The following is a 24486-nucleotide window of genomic DNA, read 5'->3' as shown; positions in this document are numbered from 1 at the left end:
AAATAAAAAGGAGTCTCAATCCTAACAAACAGCACCATCTGAAATAGTCAAATTGAAAGATACGCTTTTTCTCTAACCTTGACAAATACTTAAGAATTGCAATAATTGCAACACTCTGTCCCATCTCTCACTGTATATAGGGCAGGCTGGGAGAGTTCCCTAAATCAGTTCTCAAGTATGATGATTGCAGGTGAATTTAGAGATGGAAAAGCTCTCACAGTGATGCATTCACCAAAGCCCCCTGTCAGTAAATAGTGCCATCACCTCACAGGCCCTGCTCTCCTGGCAACTCCTTCAGCACAACGTGCAGGTGCGAGATGGTGCAGCCATATGGTGCAGCCATCAACACGGCTGAGGGAACAGGGTGAGCTCCTGGCTTGATAAAAACCTTTATTTCATTCTTGCCAAAGTGGTGGCAGAACAGACTCCAAGGTAGAAGTTTACACAAGCAAAGAGAGCTGCAGGACTGCTGCACACAGCATCATTCCCACTTATGCTCAGTGTAGCTTTAACTTACACTGTCAAGGAAGTTTGCCAGTTGCACCATGTGCTCTCTTACTTCTGTTTCGCTCTTCCCAAAATCTTCAAACTGCAAGACAAAGAAACTTAGTCACAAAGAGATAAAGACAAGAGTTAAAAAATGGAATAAAACATTTTAAGACTAGTAATATGAAAAACATTTTTGCCAGGCTCCAAATCTCCTGTCAAGAAGATGCTTCTCAAGGCAGCAGCATCTTCATTACTATTGCTCAACAGCTCAATATTCAAGAGAAAACAGCAAAGGCAGTTTTTGCCATGTGATTTCCTTACGTTATTAGATTCCTTGCTGATAGAAACCCTCCATGTCTGACAGTTTCCTCTTTTCCTGAGGAGTATTGCATAGAACATGTTCATTTAGTTTTAGGTTAGCACATATGCATAAGCTTGGCTAAAGTGTCAGTGTCTTTCAACAATCCATTCGGGAGTAACGAGGACTGAAGGCTTTTCATGACATCTCCTGGGGAGAAGGAAGGGAAAGCAACACACAGTCCCTACCTTTTCTTTGTCTACAACTATGAACAGCTCCACGTATCTTGTTTGATGTAGGACCGCCCTCTTTCTCTGCAGAAAAAAGTTTTAGACAACTTCAATTTTATTAATTCAAGTGTAAATAAAAAAAATCATGACACTGTCATATTTCACTTGATACAACTAGTGGTTTGGGAGACACACCCAAAGCACACTGTGCCAAGACAAAAACAAGCCAAACCCAAGAAGTGTAATCCAATGCAAGGGCAAGTTCTCTGTAGGTGTTTTACACTACAGTGTAGCTGCACAAAGATTTCCCATGTTTCAAAAAGTAAGGGAGCTTTTTACTTTTCACAGAGGTTTCTTTGGAAAGACAGCATACACTTTTACTAAGGAGCAGAAAGACAAACAAGCAAAGGCCAACAACCTTGAAGTTAAGCACAATGTTCTTCATATTCCTGCTTTTACTGCAATCTTGTGCTTGCATAGCCAGTCTCTAAACAACAAGGGGGACCTTCACACCAAACTGTTATTGTGGTGGTTAGGAGAATGGAATAAACACCACAATATTCTCCTGGCTTCTGATGCAATACTTTGTTAATGAGCCTCTCCAGTGAGGGGAGCGTTCCTGCCCTTAAAAACCCCAAAACGCTCTGTCCATGAACAACCTAACCAGCCACTCGACTCACTGCTGCGTGCAGAAACAGAAGGAAATTGCAACTGCTTTGTTGAAGCAACTGAATTTTTCAGCAGTGTAGAAAGCCTTCTGCATCAGAAACCTTTAGGTATGTCTTAAACCCCAGCAAATCTGATAAGCTGCTTCCATATTCTTAGCTGAACACTCACAAAACGCATTATAAGGGACTGTGGAGAAAACAGTGAGTACTTACTCGCAGCAGCTGAGTCATAGTGGGATGGTGATTTTCCTCTGTGTGTTCCCTTTCATGGTCTTCGGTGGTTACTCCACACACCGTGGGCTCTTTCTTCACATTATCCAATCGATATAAAATGTGTTTAGAGCCAGAAGAGGAATCCATGGGCTCAATTCCATAGGTGATGTTCCCTATTGTCACCAAACCCCTAAAATATGGTAGTAAGAAATCCTTGTATTAAGCACAGAGGACAGTTACCCAGATTTTGACAGTAAAACAAAGGAAGAATTATCCTTTGATAACTAAAGGCATGTCTATATCTCAATCCTTGCAAAACAGCATGCTTCACTTCAAGCCTGAAAGCAGTCTTTCACTGGATAGGGCCTTCACAAATACAGAAAATTAAACATTTTTGTAAGAAATTAAGTCACAGGCCTTAAGCAAAAATGCTCTAGTTCAATTACTATTGCTACTTTGGCATCTGACATGGCACTACAAAAAAATCAGAGTCCCAAAAGATATGGAAATTAGCCCAAAGTGGAAAAAATTTCCGATCAAGTTTGATGCGCATAAGCCTTAGGGCCAATTTTGTAAAATCTGCAGACTAGTGTCTGACTTTCCATTTTTGCATTATGTACAATTCTTTGTAGTGACCATCTATCCAAATTAGAAAATAAGCCAAAATTTGGGCCAAAGAACAACTTACTGTACTTTGATAACAAACTGAAACTTATTTAATTGTATTTCAAATATCTGTTAACTACATGAATAAAAGATACCACAGGAAGACTGCACACAGGCATACACTATTGCAGCCTGGCCCTGGACAACGAATCCCCGCTTGGCTGAACAGCAGTTAAAAACAGAGCAAGAGTTTTGTTTCAGGTTCAGCGAGCCACGAGACTCACGTGACAGCCGGGACACAAAAGACGAGCTGTGCTACCTGAGCCCCGAGCAAGTGCTGACAGCGACCACAGAATCCAGGGTCCCCTCCACGTATCCCTGATAATGGCAGTGATCCTGCACAGGAAAACAAGGGAGCATTACACACATATTCCATGCGGATCTGCACGCCCAGGGTCATCTCTGCTCACGTAATTGCTACGCCTGCCACTGACCAGCAGTAGTTACAACTTGAGAGCAAAACATATTCAAAGTTAAATTTACCACATGCCTTTTATCTACAGTCTGCAGCTTCTAACACCCTTCTAGCTCTACCACAATGTAACAGCAATTCCTTTGCTAACATGCATCTAAAAATTTCCTCACCTGCCTTAGTGCCACAAGGGCTTACATATCAGAAGCTGATCAAGATGCCAGGGGCACAGGATTCCAACTGGATCCCTATCTCCCTATTCTGTAGAGCAGATGCTCTTCAAAACTCGATGGGGACAGCAACTCCTTACAGGTTTCAGTTTAAAATCCCACTCAGTCATTCTACCTGAAGCTGGATTCAGCGCTGGCACTGCCACCGTGCTACCAATACCAGCCAAGCAGGGCTCAGAAGCATTATCTGGCAACTGGATTTCTTTACTGGACCGAAACCCATCCTACTCTTAAATTCTGTCCTCCACCCTGCCTCAAATATTTCAAAGCCAGCCCCTCCCTACAGATTTGGGCCAAATCACCATTCAGTTTTCTAGCAAACAGCCCTGCAGAATGTTTGACTTGTATGTAACCTCTCCCCAGCAAGAAGAGGGCCAACACCAGCTACCCTCGCCAACAGGCACTGTGTGGCCACAACTTGCTGGTTGCACAGTACATCCTTCACCAGCCCTGACGAGACAGAATACTTCTGTTTTGTCCTCGGTACATACACATTGTGGAAACTAGACAAGGGGGCACTCCGTTTCCTCTGGGAGGTGCACTTCTGAACGTTATCCTAGGGACCGGGCAGATTAGGTCACCTGTTGTTTCAGCAACAAATGCAGAAAGCACTGAAGGTATGTGCTAATCCTTCAGGGACACTCTCATTTCCATGGTCTGGTGCAGAAAAAGCATTTCTCCTCTTTGTCCATCACTTAACTAGGCAGTAAATACTCAGTTGACTCAGATGCTCTGTTTTCAAAAACAAGATCCTGTGAACCATATGACTAACACTACCCTTTCAAAGGAACAACACTGATACATAAGAAGAGTGAAGCCAACAGAAATACTCTCATGCTTTTTGTATCGCACAAGCTGCTTTTTATTCTTATTCCAATGAAGCAGTTAAATTTTCAAAGGCAACATATCAGGCAGCCTGCTTGTACAGAGGAAGGTGGCTGCAACCGCTTTTTCAGTGGAATAACTCCAATGCTGCACAGATAAGATCTTTCTCAAAGGTCCTCCAGACTTGATCTCATCCATCCTTTGTAGTAGTTCCCAAATTTCTGGACTAGTGGACAGCCTGTCAACCCTCAAAAATTCTTAGACTCACTAACAGACCGCCTGGCACAACTGAAAAGATGGGTCAGCAGCTGACCACTCGTTTGACTTGTGGATTAATCTGGAAGACCATTGTGTGTAAAGGTGAAAGCCATACACTCCGTCACTAGGGCCCCCCAGTCCTGCCCCGCGGGCTCTGGTCCCCGCGAGAAGCAAGGCCTGCGTCCAGAAGCGATCCCTGCACTGTGCTGCCTGACAAGGACAGCACTGCCCTCAGATAACGAGTCACCTGACAGCTGAGAACAACATTTCCTTTTCATAGAAGAGAAGCTTTTAATTAGACAGCAATCACCTCCTCATAAGAAAATAAGCGCCTATTACAAGCTCCAGGCTAGAGCCTCAGCCAGAATCCAGGCTTCTCGCCAGGAAGAGAACAGCACGGGCATGGGATTAGAAGGTGGCCCAGCAGAAAACACAGCTCTCATTTTGTAACACAACTCCCTCATCCTGTAGAGGCTCAGTGTTCAAATCACCTTCAGTAAGGGTATAAAAACAAAAGAAATCCTACCTGGACATCTGGATATTCAGATTGCAACTTTCCCTCCTTATTATAGGTATAAACTGTGAAATCTTTGGGCAATAGTTCTCTGTAAGGAAAGAGAAAGGAATACAAGTGGAATTTCATTCTATAGTAGGGCAGTAAGATGATCTTAATCAAAAGCGTCACAAACACATAAACGGGAATTAAATAAGGAAAAATTCAAAAGCAACACATGCCCCCCACCCCCAAAATTAACAAAAAAAATGTGCATTTCCACAGCAAAATCCAAGATGCCAGAATGACGGAACCATTAATGAAATCAAATCAACCACCTCACCCCAGATGAGTAAAACAAGCATCAAAACCCATTACATCGTGCTAAAATCTTGCTTTCATGCAGAATTAAAAATAAAAAAAAAGTAAAAAAAAAAAATCACAGCACTCAGTCTGCTGCATATGACTTCCCTTCCCCAGTTCTGGAAGGAAATGAATTGGGAAAGTCTCCCACGATTAAGACTGCTGACCCACACTGGCAAATCCCTTGATGCAGCATAGCTGAATTCCCAAGTTTCTGAGGGTCAGGGGCTTGGAGAGTGGCAGCTAGAGATCCCCGGGGGCCTGTACATTTAAATAGTTCTGTCTTTTTTTGACTATTATGAGGGCAGATTTAAGTAGAAATAGCCTGATAAATGTTAACTTTACGTTGCTGCAAGTAGCCTTTTAAAAATTAAACACAAGACAGACAACATCTATATTGTCTGTAAGGTATGGGTATTAAGACCTTGGATATAAAGTCAGCTTCCTCATTTACTAGTATTTCCGCACTCCTGAGACAGGAAAAACATCCCTGAAACAATAAACAAAACTCAGAAAAAAGTGAAAATATTTACTTGAAATATAGTTCAGTTTGTTTATTTTTAGATGTGAATGAAGAGAGTCATTTCAGCAATTCCCCAGATCCCCTTCGAGCAAACTACTGCTTCCTTCACTGAACGGGGATCACCAGGGTTGCAGGAGTTCAACCAAATTTCTGGCTGATAGCCAAGACTCTGTGACTCAATCCACTTTCACCACCTTTCTCTGCATATTTTGCAGAGCTAGCGTGTAACTTCACTGCTCACAAAGGACCTCAAGAATCAGAGCTCACATGTTACCTGCCAGCTCATTATTTGGACACAATATATGGAATTTAATAATCTAAAGAAATTAATCACTTACTTGTTCTTTTCTAGATGAATCGTGTGTTCTTTTCCCTCTATCTCAATAGCGTATGACACCTTGTCCTAAATATAAAGAAACGTTACATTTTATTTATGTTAATTTTACTCATTCTTTGAGCTCAACAAGAGTTTGGCAGGAGGCAGTCTCTGCAAGGTCCATTACTACCACAGCTATGGCGTTTGAATCACTACTGTCACCTTCTGTAACCTGGGACTAGTCTGTATGCTCAGCCTTTTCAGAGACAGCTCTAGCAGCAAAGACGCTGCTGGAGATGCAGCAGATACCAACAAAATTTAAGCCGTCTCCTCGAGGGATGCAGAAGTCTGTCGATCTGAGCTGCCTCTCCCAACACGCTCCTTGCTGGCTCCCTGCTCAGGGGAGCAGCCGTTCCTGGTGCCCCGAGCCGACTGCAGAGCCCCCGAGGCTTCGCAACGAGAAGCTGACCAGAGCTGTCAGCATTGGCTCCAGTTCCCTGACATCCAGCAGACAAAATGACTGCCATGTGCACACACTGAAATTGCCAGATACTGAGCTAATAAACTTGCCTTCTGAAATCTTGCTAGTTGCACCAGACCAGGAATAACCACAGGTGGGTGAGCCCGAAACCTATTTTATAATCGTCCCTACCTCTGGAACCTGGCATCCTTTCCTGTGTAACTGGGGAAAAGTCACACGAAGGAAGCTATTTCAAAATAGCTTTGTGGTTTTCTTATTCCTTGGTTCTAAGACTTCCACAGAAAACTCTTAGTTACAGCTGGAAAAGGACAATACAGTTTTATTACTGAATGTTCAGTGAGGCAGTACCTCCACAGCCTTGCGTTAGCCAAGTGCTACACACAGCAACTAGGGTCCTTAAATACTAAATGGATAAGCTGAATTGCTTGACCACTACATATTAAACATCACAGCAGGAGTACTAGTCAATGACTGCAATAAACTGCAAGGCATTTTCATTAATATTAAATTCTGTCAATATTTATAAGATTTGTGACTGAAAACGGTCTAATCCAAGTACTTTGAAGTGTGCAGTCTTTAGTTACATGGCTACAGCAGAATAATATAGGCTGGAAAGTACCACTGGAAGTTGTCTAATCTGACCCCTGCTCAAAGCAGGGCCAGCTACAGAGTCAGCCCAGGCTCCTCAGGGCCTCCTCCAGTCAGATTTTGAGCATCTCCCAAGATAACGATTCCACCACCTCTTCAAAATCCATTCCAGTGCTTAACTCTCTTTATGCAACTTTTACACCCAGATCAAAAATCCATTGCAGCAACTTGCAACCTCTGGAGCAGGGAGGTATTTATCGTAAACACAGCTAAAGGCAATGCTAGATAGAATACCTTCTTTGCTGCTAGATGAGTCTGATAGAGTTTTGTGAGAATTTCAGGTCAGTTTGGGTTGGACCTCATTAGGAAGTAGGTACTAAACTGAAGGCGTTTTTAAGACTGTCCAGTACCTGTACTGAGGAGACATTGGAAGCCTCTCGCCGTTCTCTTCCTAACCTCTGTGGGATTATAACTTCATAGGAAGACAACAGAGAAACCTGCTGGAAACCTAGAAAGCAGAACAGAAACACTGGCTAAAGAAACAAAGCAATCAGGAGGATAAAGCACAAGGAAAAGGATGCTATTTCATGAAAAGCCCCTTCAGTAGGAAGGGGGCAGCCTGCGATTCTAGTGTAGGTCTCCAGTTTATCACAGGCCCCTGGAACTGGGCTGCTCAGCGTGGGTGTGCGGCACTGCACGGGGCAGATCCATCTGACACTGGACTGGCACCAGTCCTTATCACACACTTACAAGCTCTACTTTAATGAAACAACACAGCACCACATTGCCAAGGCAACACACACCTTTAGAGAGCTGTAACCCAAACAGAAAAAGCCAAAGGCCCCACTGCACACAGGAGAGCATAGAGCAAAGCACACCTGGATCACCTTGTGAAAGGCCAGAGAAGACAACACACAAACAGCAGAGAAGACACCAAGTTTTCCAGACGGTTTCAAACTGGAAGCTTCACATTCCAATTACTGTGTTACAAGCATCTATCTCGTACACCATCGCTTTTCATCAGCAGGAGTCAAGGCATTTAACAAACCAGGTCAGCAGAGAAAGAACTTGCTCAAGGACGCACAGAAAGAGCGTCAAGCCCAGGTGTCCTGCATGCAGAGCTGCAGAACCGCACCAGCTCGACCACGCAGCCTCTCCCGATCGGCTCCCAGGGGCTCCAGCAGTTCCTGCACTTCCTAATGGCACGGCGGCACGAAGCCAGCCCAGCCCAGCCCAGCCTTACGCCCTCGCCCTGCACACCACAGCCAAACCTCTGACACAAGGCCAGCACCACTCATTGTGTTCTTAGACAGCTCTTAAGGACCTTATAAAAACAAGTGAGGTGAAACAAACACATGCAACAAAGCAGCCTTTTGCAGATCGCTTTGTAAATTATTTGCATATGCAACATCAGACAGATCCTCTGAACCAAAGTCTACGGTCCAAGTTTTCTTTACAAGGCATCAGTTTTTGCAAGCAACTGTTCTATAACAACTGTGTAAACAATAATAAATTGCACATGTAAATTATTTCCCTCATCAACGGCCGCTGTCTGCCTGTGCCTGGCTTGGGAGCTGCTCTCCTGGGAACTGGGAGGTTGGTCGCCCAGGACTCCAGGCAGGACTAAGAGCAACAGCCTCAGTAGCTCACAGGAATGGAATCAGTGAGCTCATCGGAGGAGCCTGAGCTTCCCGACCCAAAGGTAGGGGGAAGGGAGCAGTTATCCTCCTTGTCACCATTTATCTCCAGAAAGAATTGCCAAGCCTGGGGGGTGGTGAGGGGGTGTTTAGTTTCTGAGATCCTCCACAAAATCTTCAAGCGGGACCGAGATACTGCATTCCTTTAAAAACCAGGCACTCTGAGCATGCCAGAACTCACACTACAACCCCGAAGGCGGCCATGGTTTCGCAAGTCGCACGAAGGCACTGTGTGCTCAACACCTCCCCGGGAGGCCTGCTCCATCATTTGGGAAATGGGCAGGAGCCCCCGCGCAGGCCTTAAATGTCAGGGGTTCCCCAAAAGCCTCCCTGAGCCAGCACTGCCAAGCTGCAGTAGCATTCAGGCTCCTGCAGATGGTTTTGCAGCCTCTCTTCCCGTCCCCAGCACGAGCTGCCGCGTGACCTCAACACCACGAACACCACCCCGGGTCATCATTCCAAACGGGCACCCTGGTAAGTGCCTGCCCAAGTGAGAAACACATCCCCTTCTGCAGACTTTCCACCGACAGCCCCGGAGAGAAAGCAAAAGCAGTTAGATTGCTTTCAACTTCTAGCCCGTTACAGTGCGCCCTTGCATCCATTTGCAGAACACAGATGCACTGCAGTGCACCTCTTTGTAATACAGTATTTTTGTCAGACAACCATAGGCAGAGCAATGTTGTTTCTCAGTACATATAACAAATAACACAGTACACATACTGCTGCAGAAGCTTCATTAATAACAGTGATTACTGGAAAAAAATGTATTGAGAAAGCAGAGATAAACTTCCTGAAAATAGCCCTTATGCTCACAGGCTACAGAAAGTACAGTGTCAGTACCTCCTTGGCCTGAAAACAGGGGAGGGAAGGGCTGCTTCCTTCCCTGGGGTGAACCACCAAAAGTACATACTCCAGCAAATCACTTCTCTACATTTGCCATTTCCAACCACACATTTCACTCATATCCGGTCCCGAGCTCTTGCACGTCACTGGTCTGCACTTCTCACTTCCAGACTGCCACCCAGAAATGCCTTTATTAGTGGGGGATGTGACACTACGACATCTGGCCAGAGTTCTGGAGACTCTTTTAGGACACACACTACAGAAACAGCAGGGCATGGTTAATCTTCACAGCACTCAGAAAGCAGCATGCCTCCCTAAAAAGCAGCTTGGAAGCAGAAGACAAAGGAGTGAATCATCATACAAAGCTAGCAAAACTGGGAGGGATTTCTGGGAAGAGTGCAGCTCTGAGAGGCTTTCTCTTAGAGAAACAGCACTAAAAGGGTATAATTTTCAATTCTCTGAATACTCCGACAGTTCTCCCCCGACATTCTGCTCTCCTTCCCTCCCTCACATTGGGAGGTGATTTCAGGTACAACGCCTGATTCTTCCCTTCCTTGTGGGCACAATTCATCAGAGGAGGAGGAGGGCGTGCTTGTCTTGATTAACAAAGTACTTCCTATTACAACAAGCTAAAACATAAGGGTAGGAAAGCACCACCTTGCTTTCTAGTGGAACTGAAAAGAAAAGCAGCCTTCACATTAAAAGTTCAAACTGAGTGCAAATAGCTTTCCCTTTAACTTTCAGTTCTCTTTCCTCTTCTGGCAAAAACATCCTTTCTCTCCCCATGTTTCAGTACAGATCCAATTGACAAGAAGCCCACTGACGTACAGAAGAGTTTGTTCTGTGGGATTCTCACCGGGACAAAACCTCTCTGCAGTGGCTGAAAGCGCAGCACACTGCCTCATCCATTCCGGCAGGTACCTCCGCGGCATTGACCCTCACTTTATAAAGAGCCTACTGCCATCCTGACTGCCCACGCAACATTGCACGCATCGCTAGCGACCTTCAAAGAGAGCACCAGGCTAGTTAATCAAAAATCCAATGAAAGGGACAAGTGCAACGAAGCAGAAATCAGAACACACAAGAGGCAACCCTGATCCTAAATCTTCCTTGTGAAAAGGCTAGTTACTAGGGTCAGGCCTTCTTCCTACGGAGAAACAGAAATCTTGAGAGCTATGTCCCGAATCCAGTAATACATGGGCCACCTCAAGTCCCACCAAGCACCCAACACTCCTACTGACTGACACATTCAGACCTTATCCCACTCCGGGAAGAAAAACATATCCAGCCTGACCTAATTAGCACAAGGCGAAAAACTCCAGCAAGGACAAGATAAACGGTAGGTCCCTGCATGCTGCAAAAGCATTAACAGATAGGTTCCTGCAACCACAGCGTTATTAAGATGCTACCCTCCAGTCAAGACAGTTATTATCCATGAGAATTCATCCACACATTTCAGCACAGAGTAAAGGTGGTTTCATTCACAGCAGTTAAGGAAAGGCAGAAGTGACAGCAAAAATCCAACCCAGATCCTCAGCTGTTTTCCACATAAGATGTTTGAAGATATTTATATTCTGTTTTCCCAAGATAGGCTATTTTTTTGCAGTTTTTCCTCCACCCCATTTTGAGAAACTTTATTGCAATATAATAAGCATGGTTCTCAAGCACAGTAGTTTGCAATAAATTTTTCAGTAACTTACAGGACTTCTTGTACTCAGGTGCTTCCTGCCACTGGCCAAGGCTGCTGTCTGAGTTGCACTACACGTCACCACTCAGAATATGCTTCTTATCACTCATTCTTGGGCGTAACACTAGCAGAGATTGTATTCCCAAGGAGAAGAAAACAATTGCATCCACTATATTTATCTTGTCTCATTAAAGAATGACTTTAATTACCAGTCATTGCAGGCAACCAGGAAGATGTGAATCATCTTCCCCTCCCCGCCCCAAATCCAGAGTAGGAATTTCGTGCGTGTTCCATGGCATGCGGGAGCTTGAAAACCACTGAAACGTGTCATAGCCGTTACGGCTCTCCAGACACCAAGGTAAGCTGTTAGGGTATTATTCACTCCCCAACAGGTATGATCTATATTCAGCAAAAGTCAAGCTGCATCTCCTGTCTTCACATTCCTGCAGATCATTGGCTCAGTTACAGAAACACAGCACACGGCTACATCCACCCACACTGAACAGTCCACCCCAGTTATCACCCTTTTACTGTAACTCTTCTCTAAGACTACTAAAGTGAGGTTAAAGATACACTCTTCAATGGAAGAAAAAAAAAAAAAAAAACAACAACACACAAAAAAACACCAGGAAAGTTTAGACTGTAGCCTACTACACCACAAAACAAGAGAATTTCATAAAACCACGCTGATTTCATAACAACGAGTTCATCAGCATGTGACCAGCTCAGCAGTTCGGGCTGCAAACAGATGCTGAGAAGCAACATGCAAAAAAACCACCCTTCCTACACCAAGGAAGACCAGATTCATGGAGACTTGGCTCAAAACCACCCCACCCGCAGCACCGCAGGGTCCAGCAGCACGCTGGGACTGCCAGCAATGGCCCCAGGGCTCGATTTCTGCTCTCACCACCCCTTTTGGATCCCCCCACCGCTTTCAGCATCGCAAGTGATACCAAAGAACATCATTCTGCGCTATAAGCAAACCACTAAAATTCCTCTGATACTACCCACATTTGTTCACAGCTGTCTATCAGTGAAACTCAGAGAGAGGACCCAGTATGACCATTTACTTGTTTTTGTCTACTTCAATTTACTCAATCCCTAAACGAGAGTAGAAATAGAGCCAGGAAAAAAAGTCAGCACCACACAGAAGATATGGCTAACGTTCTCTTCGGATTTATGCTGTACCTGCATCCACCCTGGCAACTTTTAGCTATTTCACTATAAACTTAAAGGCTTGACCGAAACCATATTAAACCCAGAAAATCAGTTAGCAGCAATGAGTTTTGGTCTTCTATTAGCTGTGTGCATGTCTGAGTCAAGAGATGCACAGTGCCAACACATTAAATACAGAAACTCATTAAATTAACCATTGTTATAATCAATTACAATTAATAGATGAGGTCAGCTGCTGCATCAGTCATCTGACACTTTGGCAGCAGACTGCTCACTAGAAGAAGCGCTGAAAGCTCAATCCCGCCGTCTAGCCCATCCTCTGGTCCCTGGGTAGGATCAGTTCCACACAAAGCATCTCCAACAAGCATCCCTGATGTCCAACAGGTTTCCCTCGCTGTTTCGAGTTGCATCTCTAAGCCCCAAAGAAGGTGCACAGTTTAGTCCCCTGTCTGGCTGTAAATGTTCAGATTTTCAAAGTCTGCTGTCTTATTCCCTTCTCCTTTCCTTCAAGTAACAGACAATATTCAATATTTCCTTGTGGAACCTATTTCTTAGACTTCTGACCACTCACATTATGCTCCACTGCCTCTACGCCTCCTGTTAGACTGTACCAGTCCTGAAAAAGGATCCACACCAGGACACAACAGCCCAGTGAGGCCTCATGAGTATCAAGGTTCACATGCTTTGTGTGTCTCTCTACCTCCACAGGTTAATCTTCCTCCCACAACAGACAGCACGGCTGATTCACTTGTCACTCAACCTACTCTAGCACTCATTTCCTTTCCTGCCAACATGCTCCTGCAACCCAATTTTCCCCCTCTCGTGCAGACAATTACTTCCACTTCAGCCGAACATTTTGCACCCATCCTTACAAAGCCACATCTTTTTGCCAGTTCTTTCTCTCATATGCCCACATTATTGGGACTGTTAATCCTTTAAGGTGCCTGAATCCTACCCAACTGTAAGGGTATCAACTGCAAACTCAATGTGTTCTCTGTATCCCATTTTCAAAATCACAAAGCACTTTGCCAGGCAGTATCTGTTTGAGGAGAAACTTCTGTGAATTGGCTCACAGACATCCTTCCAGAATGACACATAATCACCAATTCTTCAATGTATTTCTTCAATCGATTACATACCAGGAAAAGCATTTTTAGGTGCAGTTGACCTTTCTGCTAAGATGACAGCTATCGTTAGATTTACTCTTTGGATTACTGGAAGGAAAAATGTCCTTCACTTCCACTCTGTAAATATTATCCAAGTCCACTTAAAAATATTTAGAGATTTATACAAAAGCAGCAAGCTAACAAATCTGCTAAAAGTAGGAACACTTCCTATGAGGCCAACAGTTTCAGTTCTTCCCATACCTCAAAAGGTAAAGAGTGCCTTGGTGGTGCTCCACCTCCAAAGCACCTGGGAACATCTGGCCAGCTGTTCTGCAGGGTAATCCTCCTTGTGACTCTTCTTTCCATCGCCTCCCTCCCTTGCTCTAAATCTTCAGACCAAGCGGGTCTCCTTGTGTCACAGTGCCTTTTTAGAAGGTAGGAAAAGATGACCAATTATCATGGCAAGAGAAGGAAACTCATCTACTTGATTTATTACACACCTGGAATATTTGTTTAGCGTTAAAGCTGGCAAGAACGGTTAATGTAATTTCTCTTAGTATTTTACTGGGGGTGTTGGACGTTAATGAGGATACTGAGCTCTTTTACAGCAATATTTCCTAGAAAATTCTTACCCTTCTCCTGCTGAAATCCTGACCCATGCGGTAAGTGTTTCCTGTCTAGACTCTTACTATTTCTTCTGTCCTTTCTAAAGCCACAGTGGTTTATCTGCAAGACAACAGCTACTCTTGTTTCACAAAAAGGACTATCGCTCTTGTTCTCTGGTACGGTCACAACATCCTCTCCACCTTGGAACCTTCCTACAAGGAGAAAAAGAGCAAAGCCACACTATCCTCTGGTGCAAGACGATTAATCTCACCAGGACACCCTTCCTCCCGGGTCAATGGTCCTGGAGCCTCTGCCCTTCCACCCATGACAGCCTGACCCATGGAGAGGACACAGAGCCTGCTCACTTCCTCCATGTCTCGTCAGCTGTGTAGATGTCAGCTCACTTCACACAGTGGAGGTTCGTGGGAATGCTTCTCTTTGGAGATGTCGCTATCTTTAAATTTGGCCATCAGAGGAAACCACGCTATAGAAATTCAACCACAGAACTCAGTATAGTTAAGCAAATAAACTTTTTTTTTTTTTTTAATTTTAGCTTGAGAAATGAGAATGATCGAGACATGCAAGAACTACAAAGTCATGTTTCAAACTTCCTTTTTCTGAAAACAAAGCACTACAAGAGGCAACACTGGCTACACTGAAATATCTTTCCTCTTTTTATTCTTCACATGGAGAAAATAACGACAGAAACCCTCTTTACTCTGCTGAATGATTGTCCCAGATTTGTTGAAATATGAGTGAGGCAGTGCTGTGTTTTTCATGAGCCCAATAAAGGAATTATCCTACCCAAACACTGCATCTCCCCAGAAATTCAAACCGAAGTGTTTAGACACTTTAAGAATTCCTTTAAAAACTGGTAAAGCGTGACTAGAACATCCTGGTTTGTGCGTGACAGCCAGTATCAAGAAAGACACCAAGTAGCAAAACCCACAGTCCCCGCCTATGGCAATGCCAGAGGGTTTATGAATTTATACAGCCAAACACTGAGGTCTCCTACAGACACAAATAGGAGGGGAAAACCTACACTACACAAATCCCTTAAGGCTACACATCACTACAGGATTGTGTTCATTCAGGAATTTTCTATTAGTAGTTTCCGGTAACATCCCATTTCTGCCTCATATCCCTATTTATTGGGGAGTGCCCAAAGTATTTATATTCCAACCCAAAAGTTGGAAGTTTCTGGATAAACTGAAACAGGTGACTTGTTTCTCCCCTCTCCTTCACGCTCAGACCTGACACAAACAAGGTCCATTAACTTTTACTGCAGGTTTGGCTTTATTAGCCAGGACAGAGGCTTCAGAAGGCAGAGAGAAACACCGCCATCCACCATCAGTAACTCGGTGACCTGCGTTCCTCCCACCCACAGGTAGAAGCTAAAATATTACTCCTCAAAACACCGACCAGTCCGTTGGAAGCACAGGCATCCAGCATCCCAGAGACGCGTCCCTTAAGACTTCACTCCTCGGTGCCCTGGCAAGGCACTTTCCAAGACGCTGTGCCACCTCCACCACAAGCCAACAGCCACCTTTCAAAGCTTGGCTTTCGTCTAGCGCACAGCTCACAACCGCCAGTAACAACACGCCAAGTGAGCAGCAAGAGAGTCACAGCACAGAATCCCTCAGGGAGACGTACGCACCACCAGCACTGCTTCTCAGCATGAAGCATCAATAGTAGTTTTAGAAAAGAATCCTCGATTAGGAAGTCCTGACTACAGAACGATGTGTTAATGATAAACACAGAAGTTCAACAGAGCGCATGCATCCCTTCAGGAAGAGGAGAACAACAACAGGAGACATTTCTGCCTATCGTGTATATATAACATCAGAATCAGCCTCATAAAAGCCCACGAGCAGAACATTTTCAGTTCATGAGCAGCCCATAAAGACAGCACAGCATCAACTCGTTCGAAGTCGATAAGGAGAGCGATGGTGCCCGTTCGCTGCCGTCACCTCCATCCTCCTCGGGGCCGAGCAGCCGCCCACGGCCCTGCCCCGTGCCCTGGCTCCATGATGGCCAAGGCCGCCCAGACAGAGAGGGGGAAGACACGGGTCCCTGAACATGCCCCTTGAAACGCAGTGGAAACAACCGCGGGTGCTCCGTCACCTCCACGCAGAAATACGACCACCTCTGGGCAGGCAGGGGAAACCTGCACGGCCGTCCCCAGGACCTGCCCACGCCGATTTCTGGGATGCCCGCGAAGAGGCTGCCCGCCCCACAGCCCTTCCCCGCGCGTGGATCGCCAGCTGCCTGGCGGGAGCCTGGAAGAGCGTGTGGAGAGCAGAGCGCCCGGCCGGGCACGGGCGGCGAGCCGCGGCGCTCCCCGCAGGTGTAAGGGGACCCCGCGGCTCGCCGGCCGAGATTGCCGCCTCGCGTTTCAGGGTTCGGACAAAGGCCCCGCTGTCCTCCCGCTCCCCACCCCCGCGGCACCCTCCGACCGGGCGCAACATCACCAGCAGCACTTCGGCAGGGCCGGTCCCGCACAGGGCCCGGGCCGAGCCGGCACCCCCAGCGCCCGCCCGCTCCTCCGCACACCTGCGACCCCCGCGCCGTGGCCGCGCACCGCCGGCACAGCCCCCAGCCCTCAGAACCCCCCCCGCGCCGGGGGGGGGCAGCCGGGCAGGACCCCCCCCCAGCGCCCCGGCGACGGGAACGGGGGGTTCCCCGCACCCCCCGCCAGCGCCGAGGAAGGGCGGAGGGACGCCAGACCCCCGCGGCCGGCCGCAGGGAGGGAGCGGGGCCGGCGCGGGCCCGGGCCCAGGCCCCGCCGCACTCACCCGCGCGGCCCGGCTGCCCGGGCGCGGCCAGCAGCAGGAGGCAGAGGCAGCTGCTCGCCGCCCGGGCCCAGGCCATGGCGCTCCGCGGCCGCATCGCCCCTTCCCGGCTCGGGCCGCTGGGTCCGGCCGCCGGCCCCGCGGCCTTATGGAGCCGGGCCGGGGCCTGCGCCGCGCCGCCCTGCCGCCGCCCCGGGGCGGGGCCGCTCCGCCCGCCGGACCCGCAGCCCACCCGAGACGGTTCCTCGCGGGGCGGGCCGCGAGGGGCTGAGCCGCAGGGCCGGAGGAAACCCAGCGGTAACGCCGCCGGTGCTTTTTTTGGGGGGGGGGGATCAGAAAGCAACTAAATCCCGGGAACAAGCGCGTCCCGCAGAACAAGCTCGCCGCGGGGAACTGGCGTCAGCACAGACCACGGGCACCATGGCCTCTTCTGGCCTTTCCTTCCAAAAAAAACCTACATTACACATTTGTAGCGCGCGGAGATACAACTTCATGCTAGTGATCAGCCGTGCAACACCCCGCGATAGGAGCGAGTAAGGGGAAAAACTCTCCAGAATGAAACACCATCCCGGGCTCTACCCTCCGCGCCAAGCGTCATACGCGTTGCGCTGACCTGCCTCCAGCCAGCTCGCAGCAGCCCATTAAACACCCTCCCAAGGCACTCCATGGAGCTCGGTGTCTTCCTCCGGGAGAAGGAGGAATAAACAACGTGTGACACATCAGTCACATTACCGAACGGGTGATGGAGAAGCACCCTCGTACTGCGGTGATAAGCAGCGTACAAGAGCCTGTGTAAATAAAATCCAGTTTTACCAACAATTTCTCAGATACCTATAACCTTTCTTGGTTTTCAAGTGTGGTACTTCACAGGTTTTTTGGAGCATCCACGTTCTTTTCCCTAGTAGGTCACCGCTCTGGAGTAAAACATGCGGCAAAATACCTCACTGCAGATACAGAGCCAGACCTCCACCGAAGGCCACACGCATCTCATCAGCGCAAACAACAGACAACTAGACGAGTGCCCTTTGAGTGCGTCAGCCAGAAACACCCGTACATACCCAAGTTCTCACTCACAGAGGTCTGACTGACATCTATGATGGTTTGGAAATTGCTTTTGAATGCACGTAATGCAAAAGATGCCATAATAAACCTGTAGCAGGCTGAGCAACTGGCACAAGTCTTCCCCCTCTCCTTAATGGTGAGTTCTTGGAAGATTTTACAAGAGGTTTATGCTGCTGCCACTACAGTGAACAGTTAAAGAGAAAAGAGTTATCTGGCCCTTCGCATTACAAAACTCTGCATCCATTTTTGCAGGAGCTGTAGGAAAAGTGACCTGAAACTCAGGTTTCCCCCCTTGCAGCAACCAGAAGACCTCCTGTTCCTGTTGGAAGGAGGTGACAGCTCAACTCTGTGAAGCCAGTTCTGTGTATCCTAACAGACCAAACCACAAAGCTATACGGGAAGCCAGCACTCTAAATTGTATAATGCTGCAAGGTGAGACAGAGGATTTTATTCCCACCTGATGTTAGAAACAGCGGTTATGTATCTCCAACCCTTATGGAAACTGCACATCGCTTCTGAGTCAGGTACCCTGTGCTTCCCTCGGTACGGGAAGCTTCCCATGGGTTATGATAATACGGATCAAATACGGATACCACTGTGCACTGCACAAATAACACACAAACATGAATCATTCCTGCCTGAGGGGCATGAGATTTCCAGGTCCATATTTAGCAAGAGCCATATCCATCTCCCTTGACTTCTCCTGACACTCACCACCACTACTGCAGCCTTGCAATGCAAGGAACTGAAGACAACATACCCCAAAGCTCCAGAAACGAGGCCGGAAAGTTAGGACAGCTTCTGAACACATATTTTGGGTCAAATGCAAACCTGCCAATTTCGGAAACAAAAAATCTGGAGAACCTCTCATCTGATCAACCAGTTGAAACACACCTGAAATGCCCCCCATCACAGAGCTCTCTCTCAGACATGGTAGAAGACGCTCTTGGAGAAGAGACGGCTGAAACAAACCCACAAATCCTGGAGTTCTGCAATGTCTTAAGTCACAAATGAAACCTCAAAGGCAAGCCCTGGGATCCTTCAGGCCATCAGTTGTCTTCAACACAGACTTTACAACTAGAGTAAGGCAAAGTGAGAAGACCCATTGCAGACAGGAGCGTTAGGAGATTACTTGACATTAAAATGAGGATGTTTCATTCTTTCAAAGATTTAAATAGGAGCAATACTCTTAAATAGGCATAAAAGACAGAAACAGGAAATATCTCAAAGTGAACTTAGAAAAAATGGACATAAACAGAAACCAAATGTGTGCTGGATGTCTCATTTCCACAAGACACTGGTAATACAAGGGTAAGCCATGCAATACAGCAGCCAGTCCAGCTGAAATCATTCACTGATGCAGCTGGTGAGTCAAAAAGATGCAAAACCAACTATTTACACCAAAGGCAAAGTAGTATCCAGTTCAGTAACAATGCTTATGTGGTAGATGCTGAAAAGGACATCACTCAGTGTCTGGGAAACGGAATTTGGTGTTTTCAAGCAAAAGCAATCCACCATCCTTTGACAGAGCAGGGGCAGAGTCTCTTGCCTGTGGTTGACAGTGGGGCCCCAAGACAGCAGCCCCATTTCCTAAGGAATGCAGCAAAGGGGAGAGGGCAAGGCCAGAGATGTAACAACCAGCAAATAACTGGGACCTTTGCATCTCCTCTGCAGTGGTCAGGAAAGCCCACAGAAAGTGGTATTTTCTCCTTTGTGTTTTTGCACTGCCAATTCCCTTTGCAGGCTTCAGAAGATTTTTACACTGGCTTCTGAAGGGAGCAAGGCTGATGTACAACACAAGTGGCAGTATGGTCCGGTGTATCAGGGCATAAACCTTGTACGTGTGGGCAGTCGTGGAGCTCGCTGACGCCTCGTGAGCTGGACAACAGACATTGCCAGGCTGTGGTTTAGCAAACCATACTGCGCTCGAGCAGGCAGTGAGAGCAGGGGAGAGGATACGGAATGAATTCCTCAAATGACATCTGCTGTTTGTCAGTTATTTTCACAATTCTTTGGAACAAAGCTGTAGAATCAACAAGAAAATACATTTCTCAGGAATCTTCATGATGGGGCTGGCCATTACGTTCCCTTTTCTAGTGAACACCAGACGCGTACCTTTGCCAGACTGAAGGGTATAAGGACTCCAACTAACCTGGCTAAACATGTAACAGTGGTTTTAAATAGCAAAGTCAGATGTGTCATGTTCTCCCTCCAACCTCAGTCCTGCTGGCTCCCACATCCTCTCCACATACCACTTGCATGTTGTTTGCTTATAAGCACTGTAAATAAAACAGATTAAGGATTTGGGATCCAGTCAGGACTTCACCAGCAACAGTCCAGCTGCCTTAGGAAGCACACTCGTTAACACTGTACCAGTGATAGCTGGCTGACGAGCACCTATGAATCCTGGTGATGGCTCTTTCCTGAATGCATTCTTATCAAATTACATGTTTTGCCTGGCTTCCAGTTGGGAGTTAATGAATGCCACGTACCTGTCTCAAACCACGCTTGGAATTTCCAATCTAATGACCTCAAGACACTGTGAGGGGTATTAAATAATGTAGAAGAAAATGAGGCAGAAAAAACCTGATGAAAACAAGCAGCAGCTTGTCAGGATGTAGAGAGTCAACAGCAGGACCTCAGTCTCTAACCCTTTACTATTATACAGCAGAGCGCTCCATTCTCTCCAATTAATCACCGAGTCTCATCCAGAAAGCACCCTGAGGTAGAGCTCTACAGCTCTCTGAGCACAGCAAAGAAGGGCCAAGACTAGGCAAGGGGGTCTACCGATGCCCATCACTTTGTACAAGGGGTAGGGCAGTTAGGATAGAAAAATTCTGTTACTTGACTATCCAAGCAGGACTAGCTCCTCCTCTGGGCAGGGAGATAGTCTAGACAACTCCTGAAATCCCTTCCCTGTTTTCCTGTTAATGCGAAGTTTTTTCAAGGGGTCAGTTCCCATTTATTTCTAAAGACCTTCACAGCCATCCTTTGGGGAGCTCCAGGGAACAGAGACTCACTTTCATGTTTCCTGGCTCTAAGCCTCCTCCAAGCAGCCCGTGACTGCACAGCTCCCTCCGGGCCGTGACCCGCTGCTGCCCCAGCTGGTATTTCGCTGCTGCTGCTTCTCGCCTCCAACAGCGTTCCCAGCCCCTTTGGACACAACCTTTCCCCCAGCAATTAGCGTGGTAAAGTATGAAACACCAGGCCCTAAAGCACGAGCTTCACTTGCACCCATTTCAGCGATGCTTTACGCAGCCAGAACGGTGCAAAACCCGAGTAAAACGCAAGCTGGATGCGATCTTTCCTATGCCTTCCTTAGCGCTGCGAACCAAATCCGCTGCCACCCAGCCCGCGTCCTGTGCAATCTTTAAGCTATTTCTGAAGGCACTTGGAAGCCTCTTAATGATTAAAGGGCTTAATGAGGCAGCCGGCCATCACATCCAGCAGGCAAACCAAATCCTGTCGCCGGTCAGAGGAAACACGACCCCAGCAGTAGGCCCGGAGAGCCCTGCAGCAGTCGTTAGCCAGCAGTGAACACGCCAAAGGCGCAGCGCCCTCAGGAAGGTGGCACCTGCCGACACCGGGCACACGGTGGGCTCTCGGCCTCCTCCCGCGGGGACCCGTCTGCCGAACGCCTCTCTCCCCTCACGGGCAGGCGGAGAGGGGGACCCCGGACCCCCAGCGAGCCGCTCCCCCCGCTCCTCGCCCTACAACGCGCGGGCACGGGGGAGCGCGGCCCGGCCCGAGGCCTTTTACCGGCGGCCACAGCGGCGGAACGGCTGCGCCGGGGGGGGGGGGGGGGGGGGGGCAGCGGGCCGCTCCTCCCCTCGCGGCGGGCTCACAGCGCCCGACGGCTCCCGCCGCGCCCCGGCGCCTCACACCGAGCGGGGCCGGGCGTCCCGAGCCCCGCCCGCCTGCGCGGGGACCGGCGGGAGCGCGGCCGCCCCTCACCGCGGGGCCCGCGCCCAGCACCGCCGCCCCGCCCCTCGCCCGGCAGCCCCGGCAGCAGCAGCCAATCGCCGCCTGGCGCGGCGCGCACTTCCGCCCTGACTCTCCCGAGCCCCGCCCGCGCGGCTTCACCCGCTGTGGCTCTGACTGGCCGCCGGCCGCCATTCCCCGCCCCGCAGGGCGCGGCAGCGCGCCCCCATTGGCTGGCTGGCGGCGGCGCGGCCCGCAGGCCGGGCGCGGCGTTTCCTAGCAGCGGGCGCCGCCATGGCGGCGCGGCGCGGCGGGCCGGTGGGCTACGCGCTGCTGGGCGGGCAGGCCGCGCTGCTGCTCGGTAACCTCCTGCTGCTGCACGGAGCCTCCCGCGGGCTCCCCCACAACGGCACCGCGGCCGACGAGCCCGGCCCGGGGCCGCCCGCCGCCGCCTGGGCCTACACCGACCCGCGGGCGCCGCTCGTCCTCTGCACCTACCTGTGAGGGCCGGGGGGGTGGCTGGGGGCGGGGGGGGGGGGAGCGGCCGCGCCGCCGCCCCTCACCGCCCGTCACCGCCCCCCGCAGCCCCGAGGAGTTCGTGGAGTGCGAGGAGCCGGTGGACCACGGCGGGAACGCCACAGCGCAGCAGGAGCTGGGCCACGGCTGCGTGAAGGTGAGGGGAGGCGGCGGGGGGGGGGGGGGGGTTGGCCCGGGCCCGGGCCCCCCCGGGCCCCCCCCGGGCCCTCCCGGGCCCTGAGCGCGGCCGTGCCTCCCCTAGTTCGGCGGACAGGCCCACGGCGAGGTGGATCACACCCGGGTGCAGTGCCGAGCGCTGGACGGCATCGAGTGCGCCGAGCCGCGCTCCTTCCTGCGGGGCAGCCGGCCCTGCGTCAAGTAGGAGCGTTCCGCGCCCCTCTCCCCTCACCGAGCCCCGCGGCGAGAAACGGGGCTCAGCCGGCGGGGCGCCCCCCCCCGACGCGGCTCCCAACGCTTCCCTTGCAGGTACACTGGACACTATTTTATAACCACCCTGCTCTACTCGTTTTTCCTGGGCTGCTTCGGAGTGGATCGGTTCTGCCTGGGCCACACCGGGACCGCTGTGGGGAAGCTGCTGACTCTCGGAGGGCTGGGGATCTGGTGGTTCGTTGATCTGATTCTCCTCATCACCGGCGGGCTGATGCCCAGCGACGGCAGCAACTGGTGCACGGTGTACTGAGGGGAGAAGGGCCGACCCCAAAAGAGGCTCACAGCTCCCGGCAGGACGGCAGCAGGACTCCTCCCCGCGTTCCGCAGCACCAGAACAGACTTCTGCCTTGCACAAACGTGGATTGACAAGCTGTAACTTAACGTGCAGAACAATATTCTTGTCAATTCCTCTGTACAAACTTGGGACATGAGATTGTTCGCTATATATTTTGCTTGTTTAAAATAATCTGGATATTCCCCCCCCCCCCGCCTCACGGGGACAGTTTACAGAATCAGGCCTTGCAAACAGAGGTGGTCAAACAAATGTTAATAAAGTTGGGAAGGAGCTGACGCCACGTACTTTCAGTATCAGCAGGATACATACAGCCACAGAGAAACGCAGGGCATGAGTGAGGTTTTGTGTTACTAGACTTTGCAAACCCTTAAGGTTGAATAACCCAACACAAGGTTATAGAGACTGTGGCAAAGCGATGAGCTCTAATTCTACGTTATTTGTTGAAAATCACATTCACTGGCTGCAGGGGGAGCTGGGCTAGATTTAGTAGGAACGGCACCCTTTGAGAACATTACTTTCCACTCTTGCAGGCTGGGAAAGCCACAGTGCAGCAAATAAAGTTACTGTTCCGGCCTCTCAAAAGAAGCACTTGTGTCTGTTGATGTAACTCTCCCTGTCATGCTCATAGCACAGAAGCATCAGCTGTAGGACACTACGACTGCTGCAGAGTAGGACGTGTTATTTTAAAATTACAGTTCTCCTCCCGTCCCCTGCCCTTCACAGTAAATGACTGTGCTTTTCAAAACACGCTCCCTCGTGCTGCCCCTGGCAGCAGGTTGCATTCCCTTTCCCTGCTGCCAGACTGTTATATTCTTGAAAACCCGTTCAGTGGCAACCATCTGTATTTTACAGAACTGTTAAATGCCAGCCTTGCCTCATTCGTGACAGAAGGCTCCTTTCCACCCGGGGCTGCGGGGAACGGATGGGAGATGTTGGAGGTACCGGTCCCATCCGTGTGCCCGTCACCCCTCAAGCTCCAGCCCGTGGCCCAGGGCACGTGCGGTACCAAAACAAGGGGCAGCTTCAACCAGCCACGCGCCCAAAAGAGGAAGCCCCACCAGATGCAGTCTGAAAACTTACCGAGCTGAATAAAAACGGGAAAAGGAAGCTGCAGTCACAGCCAGAACCAGACACAAAATCCATATATGCAAAACTCCAGTCCCATTTTGACGTAAAATGCAGCAAACATACATAACACCCTCCGTTCTCAGGCAGTTCTGCAAAACAAAGACCCTCCAGCTGTTTCCATTGGGCCAATTTCTGCCTGCGTTCCTTCTGCCCC

At 49.2% G+C, this 24486-nt stretch overlaps 2 protein-coding genes across 3 annotated transcripts in view; one reads left to right on the top strand and one right to left on the bottom strand.

The window, feature by feature from the left end:
* The window catches only part of ADAM9 (ADAM metallopeptidase domain 9), a 32348-nt gene extending 15186 nt beyond the window's left edge, over positions 1-17162 (bottom strand). Inside the window, exons 1-8 of one of the 2 annotated variants that reach the window (XM_042801473.1) lie at positions 16964-17162; positions 7464-7561; positions 6007-6071; positions 4816-4894; positions 2824-2900; positions 1899-2088; positions 1036-1101; positions 518-589 (exon numbers count right to left, since the gene is read on the bottom strand). In XM_042801473.1, coding sequence (XP_042657407.1) covers positions 518-589; positions 1036-1101; positions 1899-2088; positions 2824-2900; positions 4816-4894; positions 6007-6071; positions 7464-7561; positions 16964-17057 — 741 coding nt within the window. In that variant the 5' untranslated portion in view covers positions 17058-17162. The remainder of the gene's footprint in view (positions 1-517; positions 590-1035; positions 1102-1898; positions 2089-2823; positions 2901-4815; positions 4895-6006; positions 6072-7463; positions 7562-16963) is intronic. The other variant, XM_042801472.1, reaches the window with a different exon arrangement.
* A 5047-nt stretch (positions 17163-22209) lies between these two features.
* TM2D2 (TM2 domain containing 2) lies at positions 22210-23786 on the top strand. Its single transcript, XM_042801474.1, has 4 exons — positions 22210-22443; positions 22529-22616; positions 22722-22837; positions 22946-23786. The coding sequence occupies exons 1-4, from the start codon at positions 22238-22240 to the stop codon at positions 23157-23159; spliced, it is 624 nt and encodes a 207-aa protein (XP_042657408.1). The 5' UTR covers positions 22210-22237; the 3' UTR covers positions 23160-23786.
* Positions 23787-24486: the final 700 nt, after the last annotated feature.

This window comes from Tyto alba, unplaced genomic scaffold (assembly GCF_018691265.1).
Source record: "Tyto alba isolate M040663 unplaced genomic scaffold, T.alba_DEE_v4.0 Super-Scaffold_34, whole genome shotgun sequence".
NCBI lineage: Eukaryota > Metazoa > Chordata > Aves > Strigiformes > Tytonidae > Tyto > Tyto alba.
Note: the sequence above shows the minus strand (reverse complement) of the source record. Positions and strands in the feature narration are given on the sequence as shown.

Excerpts from the sequence above, each read along its gene's own strand:
- TM2D2 (XM_042801474.1), top strand. The coding sequence starts at position 22,238 with ATGGCGGCGCGGCGCGGCGGGCCGGTGGGCTACGCGCTGCTGGGCGGG. Across the intron at positions 22,617-22,721 it reads TGGGCCACGGCTGCGTGAAG|TTCGGCGGACAGGCCCACGG; the intron begins GTGAGGGGAGGC and ends TGCCTCCCCTAG. Across the intron at positions 22,838-22,945 it reads GGCAGCCGGCCCTGCGTCAA|GTACACTGGACACTATTTTA; the intron begins GTAGGAGCGTTC and ends CTTCCCTTGCAG.